At 49.4% G+C, this 19,274-nt stretch overlaps 1 protein-coding gene across 1 annotated transcript in view; it reads left to right on the top strand.

The window, feature by feature from the left end:
* TRPC7 (transient receptor potential cation channel subfamily C member 7) overlaps positions 1 to 18,651 on the top strand; it is a 145,071-nt gene extending 126,420 nt beyond the window's left edge. The window contains exons 8-12 of the mRNA XM_066341588.1: positions 855 to 1,050; positions 6,893 to 7,114; positions 7,705 to 7,785; positions 15,631 to 15,706; positions 17,831 to 18,651. Coding sequence (XP_066197685.1) covers positions 855 to 1,050; positions 6,893 to 7,114; positions 7,705 to 7,785; positions 15,631 to 15,706; positions 17,831 to 18,000 — 745 coding nt within the window. The 3' untranslated portion in view covers positions 18,001 to 18,651. The remainder of the gene's footprint in view (positions 1 to 854; positions 1,051 to 6,892; positions 7,115 to 7,704; positions 7,786 to 15,630; positions 15,707 to 17,830) is intronic.
* The last annotated feature ends 623 nt before the right edge of the window (positions 18,652 to 19,274 follow it).

The raw sequence follows: 19,274 nt of genomic DNA, 5'->3' as shown, positions 1-19,274 counted from the left end.
CCAAGTTCCACAGGCATCAAAGTGTAGTGTCCCATAAGCCAGGTCTTCCCTCAAAGCACATGCAGTATCTGCCTGGAGTGAGCAGCAGGGTGAGGTTTGGGTAGTGACCTGGTGAACTGGAACAACATGGACACACTAAACTCACCAGTCTCATTCCTGATCACTCAACCCTAGTTTAGAGGACTTGATATAAGTGGCTAGCTGCCCTCCCCAGACCAGGGGATGGGAAAGGGTAGTGTTAGAAGTACACACTCCTGAACACCTCTGACATGCCTGGATTTGCACCCCCACTTTCCAGCTGACTGCTACTAGGAAAGGTACATAGTAAGGCTCTGAACATCAGTGGTTCCATCTGCAAAATGGGAATAATAAGCAGACCCACCACAAAGCACAGAGGTGGTTTAAGGCTTAAGTGAGCTGATCGGTTTCAAGTGCCCAGTAAGTCCCAGTCACCAATGATGCCACCTCCATCAGTGACATCGTCCTCTTCCCTTTACACATGGGACTGGGCAGTCTGGGAGGAGGCTCAAACTACAAAAAGTCTGATAACATAAGAACAAACATTCACCCTGGTGTTTAATTTTAAATGTTTAATTAATTACAAGATAAAACCAACACCACAGTCAGTAGGTAGTCCCAATAAATGAACTGAATGAAAAAGAAAAAGCCTGCGCTTTATAATAGTCTTTCAAATTATTCTTAGCAGCTTGAATGTCTCCTTGTTTCAGCACACAGGCGCCACCAGCCAGCCCAGCCCCACTCGGGGTACCCACTGCAGTCTGGGTAACGGCCACTTGGGTGTGAGAAGTGCTCGCCGATACATACTGCCTGAAGTGACTGCTGTTTCCTTGCAGGGTTGAAGAAAGTTTTAAAACCTTATTTTGGTCCATATTTGGCTTGTCTGAAGTGATCTCGGTGGTGCTGAAATATGACCACAAGTTCATCGAGAACATCGGCTATGTCCTCTACGGTGTCTACAATGTCACCATGGTGGTAGTGCTGCTCAATATGCTAATAGCCATGATCAACAACTCATATCAGGAAATTGAGGTAAGACCAGTTCATTGAAAATCCCCTCTTTCCCTTGGTTTAATTTGCACCGCTGTTTTCAGCAATGAAGGAATGACTTTAGAAGCCCATGTGTTATTGAATGTGAAGCCAGACTAGCAAACGACAGGCATTCTTCCCAGACTGCTCCACAGAGCACTTCAGGTCCACCTGCCACATGGCATAGCAAGCAGCACACAGAAAATGGCCTGACAAGGACAGAAAGACTCAAGGTCATGGCTCTTTCCTCTTTCACATGTGTCCCCTCAGAGCAGAATGCAGGTGACCCACAGCAAATCAAAATGACTATATCTTTCAGCCCACATTCCCTTCCGCCTCCCACCTGAATTTATTAAGTACCTACTATATGCCAAGCCTGTGGGAGACAAGACAATACAGAAATGATTAAGGCATAGTCCCTGCCCTCAAGGAACTCAGTCCAATGAGAACAACAGACATGTCAATCAACAAACCACAGTGCCCTGGGGCCAGTCCTGCCAGGTGCAGGAGGTGCAAAACAGAAACTGTGATTGGCTGTGTGTGGGGGCAGGAAGCCTGCAGAGGTGATGATTGAAGGCCATTCAAAGACTAATATGATTTTGCCATCAGATAGAGGAATCCTAGAGAGAGTACCAGGAGGCAATTTATCAAAATCTAAAATGCACAAGCCATAAGCTATTGACTAAAGTCTTGTCTGGAACAGCAAAAAATTAAAAATAAACTAAATGAGCATTGATAGGGATCTGGTTAAATAGATTACGCTGCATCCGAACAGTGGGATACTGCGCAGCTTTAAAAAAGGATGAAGATGTTCTCTATACACTGATTTGGAAAAATCTTCAAGTTAGAGTGTTAAGTGAAAAAAAATCAAGTTGTAGTACATGTTTTTCCAGGGACCAGCAGTTGAAAACACTGGTGTACTCTGTCTTGTGTAAGAAAGGGAGAAAGGGGAATACATATTTAGTTTTGATTATATAAGCATCTGAAGAAGAAAAAAGATGTCTGAAAGGGTACACAAGAAATGAAGAGCAGGGTGCCTATTGAGAGGTAAGGTTGGGAGACATAATGGTTGGAATGCCTTTCCATTCATCCCTTTTTATGTTTCAGAAGTCATATTATTGTTTGATTTACTTTTAAGTTAAATAAATAAACTAAAAATTAAAACCAAATAAAATGCACAAATGCTTTCACTCAATAATTACAATTCTAGGAATATATCCATGCATAAATATGATTTTATACAATTCATGAAAGAAAAAACTTGGAACTAGCTCATCAATGTTAGAATCTTTAAATAAACTGTAATGTAGTATAGAGTTTAGAACACTGTGTATATAATACTGTATAAACAAGGGGGAAAACGTCTACGTGCTGACATAGCAAAATCTCTATGATAACATAAAGTGAAAAAATGCCAGTTGTAAGAAAATATAAGCACATCTTATTTACATAATGCAAATATAGCAAAATTCCCGTGATAATGTTGAGTGAAACAATGTTATACAAATATAAGCAAATCTTATTTATATGCAAATGTGAATATAGAGAAAGACAAAGTAGGGGAAGACAGAGGAAAGGGGCCACCCCCCTGACCTGGGGCATCTTCTGGGGAAGGGATGAAGAACAGAGATTTGAAAGAGGATGATCACATGTGCTTGGTATACCTCTGTATTTAAATCTTTTTTTTTTTTTTTACAGAGACAGAGAGAGAGAGTCAGAGAGAGGGATAGACAGGGACAGACAGACAGGAACGGAGAGATAAAAAGCATCAATCATTAGTTTTTCGTTGTGCATTGCGACTTCTTAGTTGTTCATTGATTGCTTTCTCATATGTGCCTTGACCACAGGCCTTCAGCAGACTGAGTAACCCCTTGCTGGAGCCAGGGACCTTGGGCTCAAGCTGGTGAGCTTTTGCTCAAACCAGATGAGCCCGTGCTCAAGCTGGCGACCTGAGAGTCTCGAACCTGGGTCCTTCCACTTCCCAGTCCGATGCTCTATACACTGCACCACCGCCTGGTCAGGCTGTATTTAAATCTTTTATAAGAAACAATTATTTGTCTATTTCTCACATAGGAAAAAATAAAGATCTCCATATATTAGTAAACAAGGTTTTCCATAACAAAGTACCACAGACCGGGTGGCTTAAGCAACAGAAAGTTACTGACTCACCGTTCTGAAGGCTGAAGTCAAAACTCAAGGTGTCAACGTGGTTGTTTTCTCCTGAGGCCTCTCGCCTTGATTTGTAGATGGCTGCCTCCTTGTGTCCTCACATGGCCTTTCCTCTGTGTTTATGCATCCCTGGTGTCTCTTCCTCTCCTTATGACACTGGTCATACTGGATTAGGGGCCCATCCTTAACTTCATTTAACCACAATTACCTCTTAGGGAGCCCTATTTCCAAGTAGTCACATGGTAAGGTACTGAGGTTTAGAACTTCAACATAGGCCTGGCCGGTTGGCTCAGTGGTAGAGCGTCAGCCTGGCATGCAGAAGTCCCGGGTTCGATTCCCGGCCAGGGCACACAGGAGAAGCACCCATCTGCTTCTCCACCCCTCCTCCTCTCCTTCCTCTCTGTCTCTCTCTTCCCCTCCCGCAGCCAAGGCTCCATTGGAGCAAAGATGGCCCGGGCGCTGGGGATGGCTCCTTGGCCTCTGCCCCAGGCGCTAGAGTGGCTCTGGTCGCAACAGAGCGACCCCCCAGAGGGGCAGAGCATCGCCCCCTGGTGGGCAGAGCATCGCCCCCTGGTGGGTGTGCCGGGTGGATCCCGGTCAGGCGCATGCAGGAGTCTGTCTGACTGTCTCTCCCCATTTCCAGCTTCGGAAAAATAGAACTTCAACATATAAAATTCTAGGAAGACATACCAGGTAGATAGGGGTAAACAAGGTGGTATATTTAGCAATGAAGGAGTGTAGATTGTGCAGGGAAAAGAAGCAGAGGTGAGCTGGACCATGAAGCCCTCATCCCCACCAAACCACACACCTATAAAAATGCAGCATCTGTTGATTAAAAAACATATTTTTTAAAAGTTCTATACCTATTTGGTCACCTATATGGATGAGCTATTGCTAACTGGTCCTCCTTGCCCTTCTGGGCCTCAGTTTCCCCATGTTTAAGAGAAACCAGATGGTGCCTAGATAATCTGTGAGTCTCTGTACCACTCACCTGGGATGGATGACCCCATCCCAACAAGCATCATGCTTTGGGCCAAATGAATGTGAAATGTTAAGCCACGTTATTGATGCCCACTAGTTTGGAGTGAGAGTGGGCAAGCGTGTGGCTTGTGATGGCGAGTTATCCCAACAGTGTGGTGACACGAGGCAGACAGAGCTCACTGCAGCCCACAGCTCCCCTCCAGGCTCTGGGCTCTCCTCATCGCTGAGAGCACTTGTCCCCCGCCCATCCCACTGGTGGTGCATGTGCCAGACAGGAAGGAATGAGGCCACTGGAACATGCCCGCTCTTCATGGTTACAGTGAATTTTGATCAAGTCCATATTTATAAAGCCTTTCATGAGAACAGCCAGTTACTCAGCCAGTAGCCCTTGAGCACCTACTGTCCAAGTGCTCACACCCGCAAGCCCCTGTGCCGCCTCGCCCACCTGCCTCCTTCCCCATCCCAGCAGCCCACCCTCCCGCCTATTATCCTGGCTCCCCCTGCATTGTCACCCTCCCCCTTTCTGTCTAGTCCTTCCTGTCAGGATTTAAATAACCCTCTGGGTCTTAAAAACTACAAAAAAAGAAGTCCTCCCTCCATCACACGTCCGGCTCTCAACCCAGCTCCCGCCCGCTCTCCACTCCACTGCCATCTTTCTCAGAGGGCTTCCGTCTCCTGCTGCTTCTCCCGCTGCTTCTCCCACTGACAGACTCCCGCTTTTCTCCATCTGCCGGCCACCGCACTTGACCTGGCTGGGAACTACTCTCCCCTGGACCTCAGCTCAAATACCAGCCACGGGGGCAGCCTCCCTGGTCCCCAGGGCCAGGCTGCCGACCCAAACACCAGAGCCTCCATGGCTCTCAGCATGACTCTACGTATAAGGTTAGCTGATGCATTAACATACTCATGTCACTGCCACAAAGGCATGGTTCGTCATCCCCAGTGCCCACCTAGCACTTGCCAGGCACACCATAGGTACTCCATAAATGTTTGCTGAATGACTAAAGGTTGAACACTAGGCACTGTGTTAAGCTATGGAGATAAAAATAACTTTTACTGAGGGTTTCCCAAGTTTCTGATACTAAATGGTTTTCAGACATGAACTTCTTTAATTCTCACAACCACCCACAAGGTAGGTATTATTATCCCCATTTTACAGATTAGGAAACTGCAGGTAGAGCAGCTGCCATGGGCACACATCTAGTGAGGAATGGATCCAGGCAGGCTGCAGAGCCCATGGTCTCACCACCGTATCACCATTCCTCTCAGGTCAGGTGTCCCTGTTATACTTTCTGTTGTACAAGGAGCAACCCCTACCCTCACAAAGCTTCCAGTCTAAAAGACCTATGTACGATGTTCCATAAACCAGGCCAGGTGCTGATGGAGTCTCAGCAAAAGCAAGCAAAATGGCCAAGCCTGCTGGCGATGGCCTTATATCACACAGCACATCCCTACAGCCTCACACAGGTGCTTGCTGGGTTCAGGGCCTCGAGTGTCGCCAGCACCTGTGGGGAGAGGAAGCCACCACTCACAGAGCACAGACTCAGGGCTCTGAGGGAGGCAGCATCATCTCCATGCACAGATGAGGGAGCCCAAGCCCCTCGCCTAAAGTCACACCGCTTGTAAGAGGTCGTGAGCCCAGGTCTGTCTGATCCCAAATCCCATGCCTCTGTGCTGGCCTCAAACCGCCCTCCCAGGACATAGGCCTATGGAGCCTGCCCACTCACTGGAGGCCCCCTCAGCTTTCTGGTGCTGACACCAAGTCAGAAGTAACAGATCTGGGGTTTTAATCTACCACCATCCCCGGGGAAGAGAGTAACTATAGTTACAACAGTATACAACATAGTTACTATGGCCGGACCAACGATGGTTAGGTTTGTTCCCCTTGAATTACATGTGCTGTGTCTCTTAGCATCTCCTGGCAGCACTCTATCCAACAAGAAACACACTTCCTACTGAGAAATACACCGTGGTATCCGGCGTGGTAGCCACTTACCGCATGCACCTACTGAGTGCCTGAAACACGGCTCGTCCAAGTTGAGATGCACCATAAGTATAAAATACACACTGATTTCTAAGGCTCGGCATGAAAAAAATGTGAGCTACCTCATTAATAATTTTTATTTAAAAATAATTATTAAAAATAATTTTATAATGATATTTTAATAATGATCACATGTGGAAATGATCACATTTTTGGATCTACTGGATTAAATAACATATCGCTGAAATTAATTTCACCTGTTCCATTTTTCTTTTCGTATTGTGGCTACTTGAAAATTCAACTGTACCTCTGCGGTCTACCTTTGTGGCTTAGCTAATGCTGTGGTGGCTGGTGAACCAGTTAGCAGAGCTATAAATGTTAGCGGATAACAAGATTACGTGGCAGTGAGAAACGTTCCTTGGCTAGGGGCAGGTGGAGAATGTCGGTAAAGACACCCAGTGGAGAACGAACGAGGATGAACTGGCTGAGATTTTCAGCTGTGAATGCAAGCAGGGACCAGAGGAATGACTAGCGTGTATGGTGTTAGCGACAGCACGCTCCCAGGCATGCCTCTTAGTGAGATCCACAAGGTGTCAGAGTCCTGTTTAGAAATCTGCTTTCAGATTTGGAGGCTGCACCCCTCCCTCAGATGGAGCTCAGTTGTTAAATCGTGGCCTTTGATGGTGTCTTGTTGTTTCGCTGGCCCCACAGGAGGACGCAGACGTGGAATGGAAATTTGCCCGAGCGAAGCTCTGGCTGTCATATTTTGATGAAGGAAGAACTCTACCTGCTCCTTTTAATCTAGTGCCAAGTCCTAAATCATTTTATTATCTCATAATGAGAATCAAGATGTGCCTCATCAAACTCTGCAAATCTAAGGCCAAAAGCTGTGAAAACGACCTTGAAATGGGCATGCTAAATTCCAAATTCAGGGTAGGTAGCATGGAGTTTATGGGGCTAAGAAGGCAGGAGGAGGGGGCGGGGGGAGTTGTGCATGTTCGGTTCAGACACGGCCCCTGATACAAGGGGAGCCGGGCGCCCAGAGAGGCCGCTGCTTTTCCAAATGCTGGGCACATCAGCAAAACTGCAGCACCCACAGAGGCGGAGGGGGCTGCCCTGTGCCCTGCGGCTCCTCGGCCAGGTGTGTCTGGGGCCCAGCCCTGGCCCCAGCCTAGGGAACCCCTTAGGGGACTCGGACTCTCTTCCCAGAGTGTAACTGAAGAATGATCTCCTCCTTCTGGACACTCGCAACATTTATTAGCTTAGCAAAATGCCTGGGGAGTCCTGGAGGACAGACAACAGTATAACTTGAACTCAGTGCTTACCAAAGTTGATCAACAGTATTCTATGACCTGTGGACATCCTACAGAACTAAGGTCCCGGGAACAGTGTCCCAGGAAGCCAAGCAGCAGTGGGTATATTGCCTTCCAAAGGGTCTTCTTTTTAGGGACCACTCCATATGTGGGTGCTATTCAAGTCCTACCAGGTAAATAGGTATGATGTATCTGTGTATTTTTTTCCAGAAGACTCGCTACCAGGCTGGCATGAGGAATTCTGAGAAACAGACAGCAAATGATACTTTCAGCAAACCCACCCGCTACCAGGTACCACCCTTTTCTCAGGCATGGGCAGAAGTGGGCTCCACTGAGACACAATTCAACCGCATGGCTGTTGTGCCCTCAGAACAGCTTCATTCCTTCCTCCACTCAACCAATGTTTCCTGCGTGCTTACAGTATACCTGGCTGTGCTAGTTAATGGGGACGAAGACAGAGTTCCTACCTTAGTGGCACGTCAGTCCAGTGGGGGAGACGATGAACAAGTAAACACACTAGGAAATAGATACAACCAGACTGGTAAGAGTGCCACGAAGAACACAGTAGGCTGCAGAGATGGAGAAAACAGGGAGCTGCTGCTTCAATGTGGTCAGCGGAGGCCCCTTCGAGGAGAGGAAGGTTGGCTAGGCCCTCGTGGGCAAGGAGGAGGCAGCATCTGGGGCCTTCCACGCAGCTGGAGGGCAGATGCAGAGCCGACGGAGCCCAGCTGGAAGGGGGGGCAAAAGAGTCAGAGGAGAGAGTGGGCGACCAGACCAAGGTCAGGCATCAAGGAAGGCAGCTGGAGGAGTTAAACTTTGGGAGGGAGAAGATAACCTGCTATCTCTGCTTGAAGAATACCTAACGGCTCTAATGAAAGGAGACTGCTGGGGATCAGAGTGTAAGCAGGGAGGCCAGTGAGGAGAATGGGACGGTCATGAAGGTACGGGGGACTGTGGCTTCGATCGGGGTGTGAGTAGGGCGAAGGAGAAAAGCAAACAGATTCTGGATATAGAACCAATGGCACAGAGGTGCCCCAACGGGCATGTTGCAGGGAGAGGCTGCCTGACTCCCAGTGTTGGTCTCAGGCACCAGGCAGCTCTGCTGTCCTCTGCGAGCACCTGCCCCTGGCCTGCCAGCCCGCAGAGTCTGGTACAGATCAGAAGATGGTCTTCTGTGCTTGCCGTCCTCACATCGCTTTTGGACATTAATGTCAAGTCTCTGTATCGGTTCGATCAGCCCGTGAGCCAGTAGTGATAAATGGTAACTTCAGGTTATTAATTATAAAGTGCAAGCCATTCTTTCCCTGACTTCCTTCCCAATGATCAGCAGTCTGATCCCCACTAATCACTTCCTATCAGATGTAAATTTGAAGCTGTTCTGAGCCTTCCTCTGGGCCCAGGTGATGTGTCCCTAGTGCCACCACCCCAGAGGGAGCAATCACACCTTCCAGACACAGGTCTCCAACTGAATCCCCGTCCGTATTTCAGAAGCCAGCTGTGCAGTGAGGAGGACTGAAGTGCACAATTAAGAACTGGCTCATCCCTCAAAGCACTTCAGGTGTTATCTGATGACGCAGGCTGAACGTTGGCATTGGGCAATCTTGTCTTTAATCACGCATAAAATCGGGCCTCAGCCGTCTGACCTGCCCTGAGTTGTTTTACAGGACAAATCCTTTGGTCAGTGGGAGGGTTCTCCTTTCTCAGCTTCTCAGAGGGAAGTTTAGATTATCTGTGTCACCAAAAAGATAGACAACCCCATCAGGTTGGGGCCAAATCTCTCCTGGGTTTTGAGGCCCATCAGCTGCTGAGAGGGAGGAAGACCTCTCCATTCCTGTACCCAGAATGAGTCCTTAACGAGTGAGGCCATTTTCAAAAGCAGTCTCGGGGGGGGTCCCGCTTCTGCCCATCATAGTGGCGGAGTCCTGGCAGCCTCCCATCTCCTGTAGAGCTCCCTGCTCTGACCACAGAGACTGGAGGGTTTGCAGCTGCAGGGATAACCTTGGGAAGTGGGCTCACCTGCATTCTGTGACTCTACCATGCAAAGCCTAGGGCTGCTCATTCAGACAGTCGTCACAGAGAAGGAGACAGGCAAACTGGACCACAGGCTTCGGAGAAGAGCAGATGGGCGCGGGGAGCACTGGGCATGTGCACGCTTGCACTTTGCTCAGCCCTGCTCAGGAAGGTCTAGGCATCCTCCTGAGCCATCACCTGCTCAAACAGAAGTAAACCTTGAGCCGACATGAATAGACAGCTGGGGGCAGACTAGACACTAGCACTGGTGTAATCTCACCATATTCCTGTCTGAGGCAGTATCTTTAACCCCGTTTAACAGATGAGAGAACTGATGCTCAGTCTCAAAGGTCACACAGCTGGCTGAACTGAGGTCCTTCACCTCACATGCAGCCCAGGCGCTGGCCCATCATCATCTGCATAGCGTCACACCTGAGCCTTCCTCGGGGCCTGCCCTGCCTGAGTGTGACCGTCACTAGGGAGAGATCTAGCTGAGCCTCTGCAGCCTGAGGGGAGAAGGCGAGGTGCAGGAGGCAGCACTGTGCAAAAGGAACTGGGAAGCAGAGGAAAGGAGTCAGGCCAGGATCTACGATGGCTCACCTCCTCTCTTGGGCCACTGGTGGCCTTCCCAGCTGCAGTGCTGTCTTCTCCAAGCAGCTCCCCAACTTGCGGAGGTCGGGGGAGCCCGAGCTGCCCCCTCTCCCGCTCCCAGGCTGCACCCAGGCTGCCATCTCTCTGAGCACAGACACCGTCAGCCTGTCACCCTCACAGCTCTGAGAAATTCTGTAATGTCCCAATAAGACAGGAGCCCTGTTGTCCGTAAGCCTGTGGTTTTAAGCTTGTTTCCTTTGTGTCTCTGTAGATCTGCTTGATTGTTCAGCCTTAGTGCTTGAGGCGTTGAAACTCACAGTGTTGATCTTTGGGTGCTCTCCAGGGAAGGCGTCCCCTTCAGACCCCAGGGCTCTCTGTGCTTTGTGTTCTTGAGCTTCCAGGGGCCTGAATTGTTATTTTTCACAAAACCGGTTCCTTGCTGTTGCAATGTTGTTTTTTCCAATCTGGGTTCTGTGGTGAGACTGAACAATGGAACAAAACCATGACAACAGCGAGGTGGCCATATTGTGCCTCCTATCAAAGCTGCCCTGTGACCTGTTCCAAGATCCACTGTCAGTGTCTTGGAGTGTATAATGACCCGTATATGCACTCTCGGAGAGGTACATTTCCTTTGTGGGCAGGCACACAAGCCACATCCCAAAGAACCACCGAATCCAGGCACAGTCCATCATTCAAATAGCCCAACCCTGATGACACAATCTCTTCCCCACAAACCGGGGGAGTCCTTTTTCTCACCTTGCAGAAGGCCTGTTGTGCAGAGGTCAGAGCAACCAGAGGAGACCACTAGCCAGTGCTGATCTCTTCTCTTCCATGTCTGATGAGCCCCGTGTAACACACAACTCGCCCCAGGACCCATTCTGTCCTCCCTGCTCCCAGTGTGCCTCAGCCTCTGTGTTCCCAGGTCCTACTTGGTGTGCCATTCCACATACCACAGGTGTGCTCTTCCTCGTCTGTGTCTTCAGCTGTCCTGGTTGCACCGTGGGGGTTTCTCTTCCATAGAAAGACCGATTTTCCCTTCGTCAGTAGCATCCAAAGGCCATCAGCCCCATGGAGTCTGGGCAAGGGGAACTGTGTCCCTTCTGCCCTGGATATTGGTCTCAGATATTGGTCTCACAACCATCCTACCCATTGTGCATCTCAGTATAAGCTCTTCTGCCCCATCATGTCACTGAAAATATTCACCGCCCACTCTTGCTAAATGCACAGGGGAGGGCGGGCCAGGAGGCCACCAATGAAGACATGTGAACGTGGGTAAAGTTCATCATCTCCTTGAAGTGCAAGACTACTAAAGAGATATCTCAAACTCACCCCAAAGGAACATGATTTTCCCCCAGGTAGGGAAGGAGGGGAGGTTTTTGTTGTCCATCTTTTCTAGAATCCTGTGTAGCATTCACTTCAGTGGAGATTTGGGGCATTTTCTAACCATTTCAGACTTCCTGGGAACAAGACTGACCTCTTGCTCCTGCAGATCCCAGGTTGTCTTAATGTGTACCTACCAGAGGGGAAGCTAGGTCCCCAGCAGGACATGAAGTTTCTCAGCAACTGCCAGGTGGCCACACTGTTCTCCCTTCAGGCACCTGTCAGTCCTGGAAGTGGATGGGGGACAGGAATGAAGGTTAAAGGGCCCCTGCATGTCTGTAGTCTCGTGTGATGTGGCTTCCATATTAAGGCTCTATAATCCTCACGTATGTTGAGAAACGAGCCAGCGAGTCTTTGCTTCTCCACACTCTGAGCCATAAGTCTGCAGAAACCTGAGCTCAGGGCAAGCATACCAGTTTTCAAGAGCGGGCCAAGAGCATGCGTGACCATGACATACCACTGACCCTCTTCTCCAAGGAGTAACAACAAAGCCAACCATCCTCTGAAATCTAACTGAGGTTTCCTCTTGCATAAAAGACGTACCTTTTTAAAAGACAAACTGGTAACCAGAAATGGCCCAAATTCCCCTTTGACCAATGGGAGCCAGTTTCCTGCATCTCATCTCCTAACCTATCTTGCACTTATCCTTTTTCTAAGGCCTGGATGAAGCCCCAACTTTGGCTTCTATTTTGGATAATCCCAGATCTGCTACTTCCCAGCTGTGCAATCCTGGAGAAGTCACCTCCTCTCTGAGACTCGGCATCCTCACCTGTAAATGGAGATGACACCTCCATCTCACAGTTTCTGGGAGGATTTAGTAGGGTCCTTTGGTGCAGGAGGTTCACATGGTTCCGGTCTGCAGGACTCAATACACCTGCTTCTCTGCTTCCTTCCCACCATGTCCCCTCCTTTGGGGAGCTGCTCAGCACTGAAGGGGGTTAGGGAGCAGCATCTCACCTATTCAGAACAAATGGAGTTTGAGGGCATGTTGTGTATTCATTAAACACATACCACGGACTCTCTAAATCAGGGGTCCCCAATCCCCGGGCCGCGGACCGGTACTGGTCCGTGGGCCATTTGGTACCAGTCTGCAGAGAAAGAATAAATAACTTACATTATTTCCGTTTTATTTATATATATTTAAGTCTGAACGATGTTTTATTTTTTATTTTTATTTTTTTTTTTTTTTTTTTTTATTTATTCATTTTTAGAGAGGAGAGAGCGAGGGAAAGAGAGAGACAGAGAGGGAGAGAGAGAGGAGAGAGAGACAGAGAGAGAGGAAGGGAGGAGGAGCTGGAAGCATCAACTCCCATATGTGCCTTGACCAGGCAAGCCCAGGGTTTCGAACCGGTGACCTCAGCATTTCCAGGTCAACACTTTATTCACTGCGCCACCACAGGTCAGGCCCGATGTTTTATTTTTTAAAAATGACCAGATTCCCTCTGTTATATCCATCTAAGACTCACTCTTGACGCTTGCCTCGGTCACGTGATACATTTATCCGTCCCACCCTAAAGGCCGTCCGTGAAAATATTTTCTGACATTAAACCAGTCTGTGGCCCAAAAAAGGTTGGGGACCCCTGCTCTAAATGATTGGTTTACTCACGCTGCCCTGGAACGCAGTGTTGGCCGGAGCCAGCAGGGCCAAAGTGCTGCCGTGGCTGGGGAGGATCCCACTCAGCACCTCAGGGAAGAGGCAACTCTTCACTTCCAATCTCTGGCTGATAATCTTACAACACAAATGGAAACAGACTAACTAGATCCCCTTAAGTTGCATCAGCCTGAAACTTTGCAGTGGAAGAGTACTTCTGAATTCCTTGTTCAATAAGGATGTCAGATCCCTGGGCTGTTTGTTTGTTTTCCCGTGAGACTGGTTTGGACCAAGTTTTGTTTTGTTTTGTTTCTTCAAAGTGCAAAGAGCATTAATGAGTCCCATGGAAAGGCATATATATCTTATAACTTAGGTGACTGGCCTTAATGACCAGAAGACTATCAATGAGAAATCTAGCACTGCCTGATTGGTGGTGGCACATTGGATAGAGTATCAACGCTGAGGTCACTGGCTAAAGCGCAGGGTTGCCGGCTTGCATGCAGAGTCACGACCTTGAGTGCAGGGTCACTGGCTTGAACGTGGGATCATCAACATGATCCCAAGGTTGCTGGCTTGAGCAAGGGGCCACTGGTTCAACTTGAGCCCTTCAGTCAAGGCATGTATGAGAAGCAACCAAGAAACACCTTAACTGAAGCAACTATGAGCTGTTGATGCGTCTCATCTCTCTCCTCTAGTGTGGGATTCAGCTGGTTCACACCACTTTGGCAGAACTGATACCTAATTTTTGTTGAGTTCTGCAAACTGGTTGTTAAAATGTCATTTTAATCAGGGTTCTCTCTAAGGTGGGTGCCTGGGCATCCACCCAATGTGAAAATCACAAATTGACATTATGTATTCTTTTTTAACGTTCATCTGCACCACAGCATATTCTAAGCACCTGTAGTAATGTTCATTCCATCCGTAGGAAAAAAAAAATTGCAAGTGAGGATGCCAATCAAGAAGCAATATGGCAATATCTTAAATAACAGTTTTACTGTTTTTTGTCAGGTATTATTTAATCTTTTTTCATTAATATTTTAAAACTCTTATAATCTAGTTTTGTGTGCCTCTTTTCTTGTTCTTATTTAAGTATTAAATGCATGAAATAATAAACTACTTTTAGTATATCTTTTTTTTATACTTAAAACAGTCATTAGGGAAGAGAACCAGTTGTTAAATTATTTGAATCCCACCACTGTGTTCTCTCTCTCTCTCTCTCTCTCTCTCAAAATCAATAATAAAGAGAAAGAAAAAGGAAGGAAGGGAGGGAGAGAGAAAGAAAAAATCTAGCACTAATCACAATTCAAACCACAGAGCCACGTGGACCACCAGCCCAGTAAGAGCTGAAGAGGGCAGCACTGATCTGAATGGACGGACTCAAGGTCACCACAGAGAGCCTTTGCCAGGCTCAGTGGAAGCCCTTGGACCCCCAGGCTGGAGTGCCCCTCAGAGCCATGTCTTCCAAATCAAAGGCCCTGAGAGAACCACCATGGGATGATGAACTATATCTGCCAGTCTTTGCATCACGCAGGTCACGCCTTTCACGTACAAGAGCTTTTCCTGTGCCTATGTCGTAGAGAGAACTTAACCCGCTTGATATCCACAGCTGAGTGAGGGACAGAATTCAGGGCCCTTCCATCTAGAAAGTGCTGCCTCTGTCCTCTTAGTCCTCAGGTGTGAGCAGGTGAACAGGTCATAGGAAGGCACAGTCAAGGAGCAGGGACTCCGTCCCTCCCTGCCTGGCTGGCTGGCTGCTCACCTCTTGCAAAATTCAAAAGTCTCAGTTACCAGAATATTTTTAAATGCTGTGATTTCACAGGAACCCTGGAACAACTAGCTGGCAACATCCAAAGTTCACCCCTGCAGTCGTCCTTACACTTGGCTGTGTCCTCAGCATCCCCTCTTTGCTCAGGCTGCGACAGCTTCAAAAGCCAACTGTCTGCACGTTAACTGAAGCCGCAGGCCAAAGCCTCCTGCTCCTTGCAGCCTAGGGACACAGAGTCAGGTGTGCGGGCTTTCAGGGAAGTGCTATCTTGGCAAAACTTCCCAGGGCCCAGCTCTGTCTGTTTCTGCGTCTGATAGGAATTTTCCAGGGTAAAGTCTTGTCCTTCAACCCAGGCCCTGACTCTGGACTGAGCGCATCTCTGCTCACACACAGCACCTCAAAGGTATGCCGGCTGCTACGACCACAGCGCTCTCTCCTGATCGCATGAGTTGTTGAACTAGAAGAAAGTGTTCCGGAGCTGAAGCCCCGAGAAGAGGCCGTCGCAGGCAGAGGTCACAAGGGCAGGGCTGCTCAGGCCTCAGACCCTAGAGCAGCGTGCGTGGATGGCTCTCTCTCCCTGGCACTGAGAGTGCCCCATTCTCCCATCCCGGGGTCAGGTGTACTGAATCCTGGGGGAGAGGTTAAACGGAGGCACTGGCCAGGCCTGCCATGAGACAGAGCACCAGGCGTGGGAGGACTCCCCGCAGCTGGCCGGGTGCGGTGGGAGGGACGATGTGTGCGTATACCGCACAGGCTGCCTCCGTGCTCAGCTAGGCTTGTCCTTGTGTTCACATTTCAGAAAATCATGAAACGGCTTATCAAAAGATATGTCCTGAAGGCCCAGGTGGACAGAGAAAATGATGAAGTTAATGAAGGTAAGAGAGTGGACCGTGTCCTGTGGGTCAGCGGGAGCCGGGCGGGGTCTCGCAGGGTGCCAGCAAGGTGTTGTCAGCAGGGCCGGGGTCCTGTCTGGGCGCCCCAGGCTCGGCCTCCATGCTGGCTTGAGGTTGGCAGAATGTGTCTCCACACAGCTGTAAGACTGAGATCACAAGTCCCTGTGGGCTGTCAGGTGGGCAGCCCTCGCTGTCACCTAGAGCAGTCTGCCTGCCGCATGCAGCCCCATTGTCTCAAGAGCCAGCACTGGGCCTCCTCCTCCTCAGGCACCACCACTCAGGCCTCCTGTCATCCCGTCCCCTTACCCTCTCTCCTGCTTTCCCCTCCCACTTCTAAAGACTTGTGATTAGACTGGATAAACCTGGATCACCTCCCTATTTAAGGTCAGCTGATTAGCGATCTCAATGCCATTTGCAACTGTAGTGCCCTTTTGCCACATAACATAGCACGTTCATAGGCAGGACACAGGGCTTAGGATCTGGGGTAGGAATTCTGCCGGCTGCCGCAGTGGCTGCCTGAGTCGGCCTCGTGGCCATTGAGTTCAGGATGGCCCCGAACTCCTCATTCTGTGGGTGCACTGGCGGACTACACACCTCTTTCCAATTCCGCCACCGCCTTAGGTCCAGCTGGCTCCGTCCTGTCTCACCCCGAGGCTCTCAGAATCTGACATCCCCAGGGTTTCTCAACCCTGCTTCAGAATCACGGGTTAAAAATGCACGCCCAGGCCTAATGAAGGGCCATGCCTGGGGGTCTGCGTTTTGATAAGAGCACCAGGTCATTCTGATACATGGTGAAGTTTGCAAACTACATGATTTTCACTGTTTCGGTATTTTTCAGTCTGTTTTAAGCAGTTACTCTTAAATGAAAATGCAAGTTACTTTATGCCAGGTAATTAATCTTCATAAGATACCTAGGACAAATATTTGCTACCTAGAAACAGCCTTTTCCATGAATAAAGGCACTAAGTCTGCCCCTCGCTTGAGCCACAGGGGCCTCCCAGAAGAGCCTGGTCATCATTAGTGGCTCTCTACTTCACCTGGGGCGTCCCCCCTCTCCCCAGCTATCTATCGGAGACTGAGCAGGAGCCCTTCTACCCACTCCTACTTTGGGGTCTCAAACATAAAACTGCCAGGTGTCAGGCCAGCCAGCCTCAAGCAGTGTGTAACTGTGACTGACAAGAAGCTACCTGACTACAGAGGGCAGGGCTGCAGGGTTCCGTGGCACTAGAATCACACTGTGGAACCGGGGCTCAGTGAGGCACCCAGTGAGTTTTGAGAGATGTCAAAACTGACCAAACTGTACCTTTAAGAGCTCTATGTTGTGTGTGTATATAAGATATACCTAGAAAACAGACGTGAATATTGTGTCTGCAGGCAGTGGACTCCTGCTTGAGTCAAGTCCAGTATCTATAACATCAGGAAAGACTCAACTCCCTCTGTGGTTAATATGTGGAAAGGTTCGCATGGCTCAGGCCCCTGTGGCTCTCTAGCCACATGGTTCACTGTGGAAATTGGTGAAAGTCCCCACCTGGTGGTCCATCGCAACAGAAGGAGGTAGCAGGCTTGTCGCAGGGCTTCTGTGACACAGTGCCATTTGCATGGTCTGGACGGACCCTGCCCCTGCAAGCCTGCCCGGTTCCATGGCCGAGTCGACTAGGCCGAGCTGCTCCCTTTACTTGTGGGAGTTTCTCCACTCTGCAAATACTAACAGTACAATACAGCGAGCATCAGGAAAACGGGTTCCAGTTAACGAGGATACTACTCAGAGTCTTGAAATCAGCCTTTGCTGGCTCTAAGATCTGCATTCTAACAATCATCGTATGAATTAGGTGACAGTAATTCACAACCCTGACCTTGACTCCTCCATCTACCTCAAACCCTTACTAGAGAGCTTGACCAGGAATGGGAGAGGGGGCCCAGATAGATGGATGTGTCCTTCAGTGGTAGCAGCTGGGTGGTACTTATGACACAACGTTCCCTCACCTCCGTCTCTGGTGGGCTAGACCAGCAACCTGGCATTCTGCTGGAAAGATGTGCACCCGAATGCATGTGGCAGGAACCCCTCCTGCCTGCTCACACTCACTACAACCTCATCTGCCCTTACAGGTGAACTGAAGGAAATCAAGCAAGATATCTCCAGCCTGCGCTATGAGCTTCTCGAAGAGAAATCTCAAGCTACCGGGGAGCTGGCAGACCTGATCCAGCAGCTCAGTGAGAAATTTGGAAAGAATTTAAACAAGGACCACCTGAGGGTAAACAAGGGTAAAGACATTTAGCGGCCCACATGGGCATCTGTGACTTCTACCAGCATTCCAAGGCCAGGGTGAATGCCCTGGCCACCAGCCCCGGTGGGGAGGGGTCGCAGGCCACTCCTCTAGGACCCTAAGGGGACCCACTGGCTCCATCCTGAGCAGCCTTGCTGATATCTGCCGCCCAGGGGCCTGCCTGGATCCAGAACTGCTGTGAATCCAGGCTGTTGGGTGAGAAACAGGACCACAGGAGGGGAGGAAGTGCCCCCCAGCCCCCACACATGTGTGAGACCTTCAGTCCAGCCACAGACATACACCGTGTGGCCGCGAAGAGGCCTTCTGGGATGCACACGCACCTCCCTGCACAGGGAGCGCAGCTCTGTCTGTGTCCTGGGAAGACAAACCGCCTCACCCCACATGCCCTGCTCATCCCTCCCCACCACCCACACACATCCCAACAGAACCAGGAGGGGACCTGTGATCTATTCTTAAGTGCCAGATGAGAACACAGATAGCCTAATAGCAAAATAGTTCTATTTGTTTATTTAAAAAAAAAAGTTTAAAAATTCTAAATCAAAAAATGTACTGTAGGTAGCACTGTTCAAAATCCAAATGATGTATTTTTACCTTTATTAAGATTATCTTGTATTTACTATTTTTACCTACAATGAAAAGAAATAAAATTACCTCATAATAGCCTGGGGAGCCTCTGTGAATGTGCTGCCCTCCTGCTGCCCTGTGCCCTGTCTGCAGGGGGATTTGGGAGCCTATGGATCAGAAGAAAATGGGGCAGGGATGAGGGGGAAAGACACCAACATCCCCTCTCCACAGTCACGCAACCAGGAACCCCACTCCCAAGCCCCTCCTCCTATCCCAGACCTAGTGTCCCCAGCCTCACCAGAGTGAGGAAGGAAGAGAAAGAAATGGTGAGGGAAGCAGAATGTTTCACCTGGCCATACCTCCCACCCTCTGCCGCTCTGTGAAAGGGAGCCAGAAATCTTTCTGAAAGAGCCTAGGTGTGAGTGGGGAGAGTGGCCACCAGAGGGCGCCCGGCCCCAAACAACACCCATTCTGAGTAGGATGGTAATGCCACTGGATTCCTGGAGAGCCTACCAGCCTCAAGGACACATAGTAAGAGCACTAGGGAACTAGGGGTCGCAGGCCACTCCTCTAGGACCCTAAGGGGACCCACTGGCTCCATCCTGAACAGCCTTGCTGATATCTGCCGCCCAGGGGCCTGCCTGGATCCAGAACTGCTGTGAATCCTTGCTGAGTACCAGGCACTGTGCTGACAGCTCTGC

The sequence above is a fragment of the Saccopteryx leptura genome, chromosome 6 (genome assembly GCF_036850995.1).
Source record: "Saccopteryx leptura isolate mSacLep1 chromosome 6, mSacLep1_pri_phased_curated, whole genome shotgun sequence".
Lineage (NCBI taxonomy): Eukaryota > Metazoa > Chordata > Mammalia > Chiroptera > Emballonuridae > Saccopteryx > Saccopteryx leptura.
The sequence above is the reverse complement of the archived record's forward strand: the minus strand, read 5'-3'. Positions and strand labels throughout refer to the sequence as shown.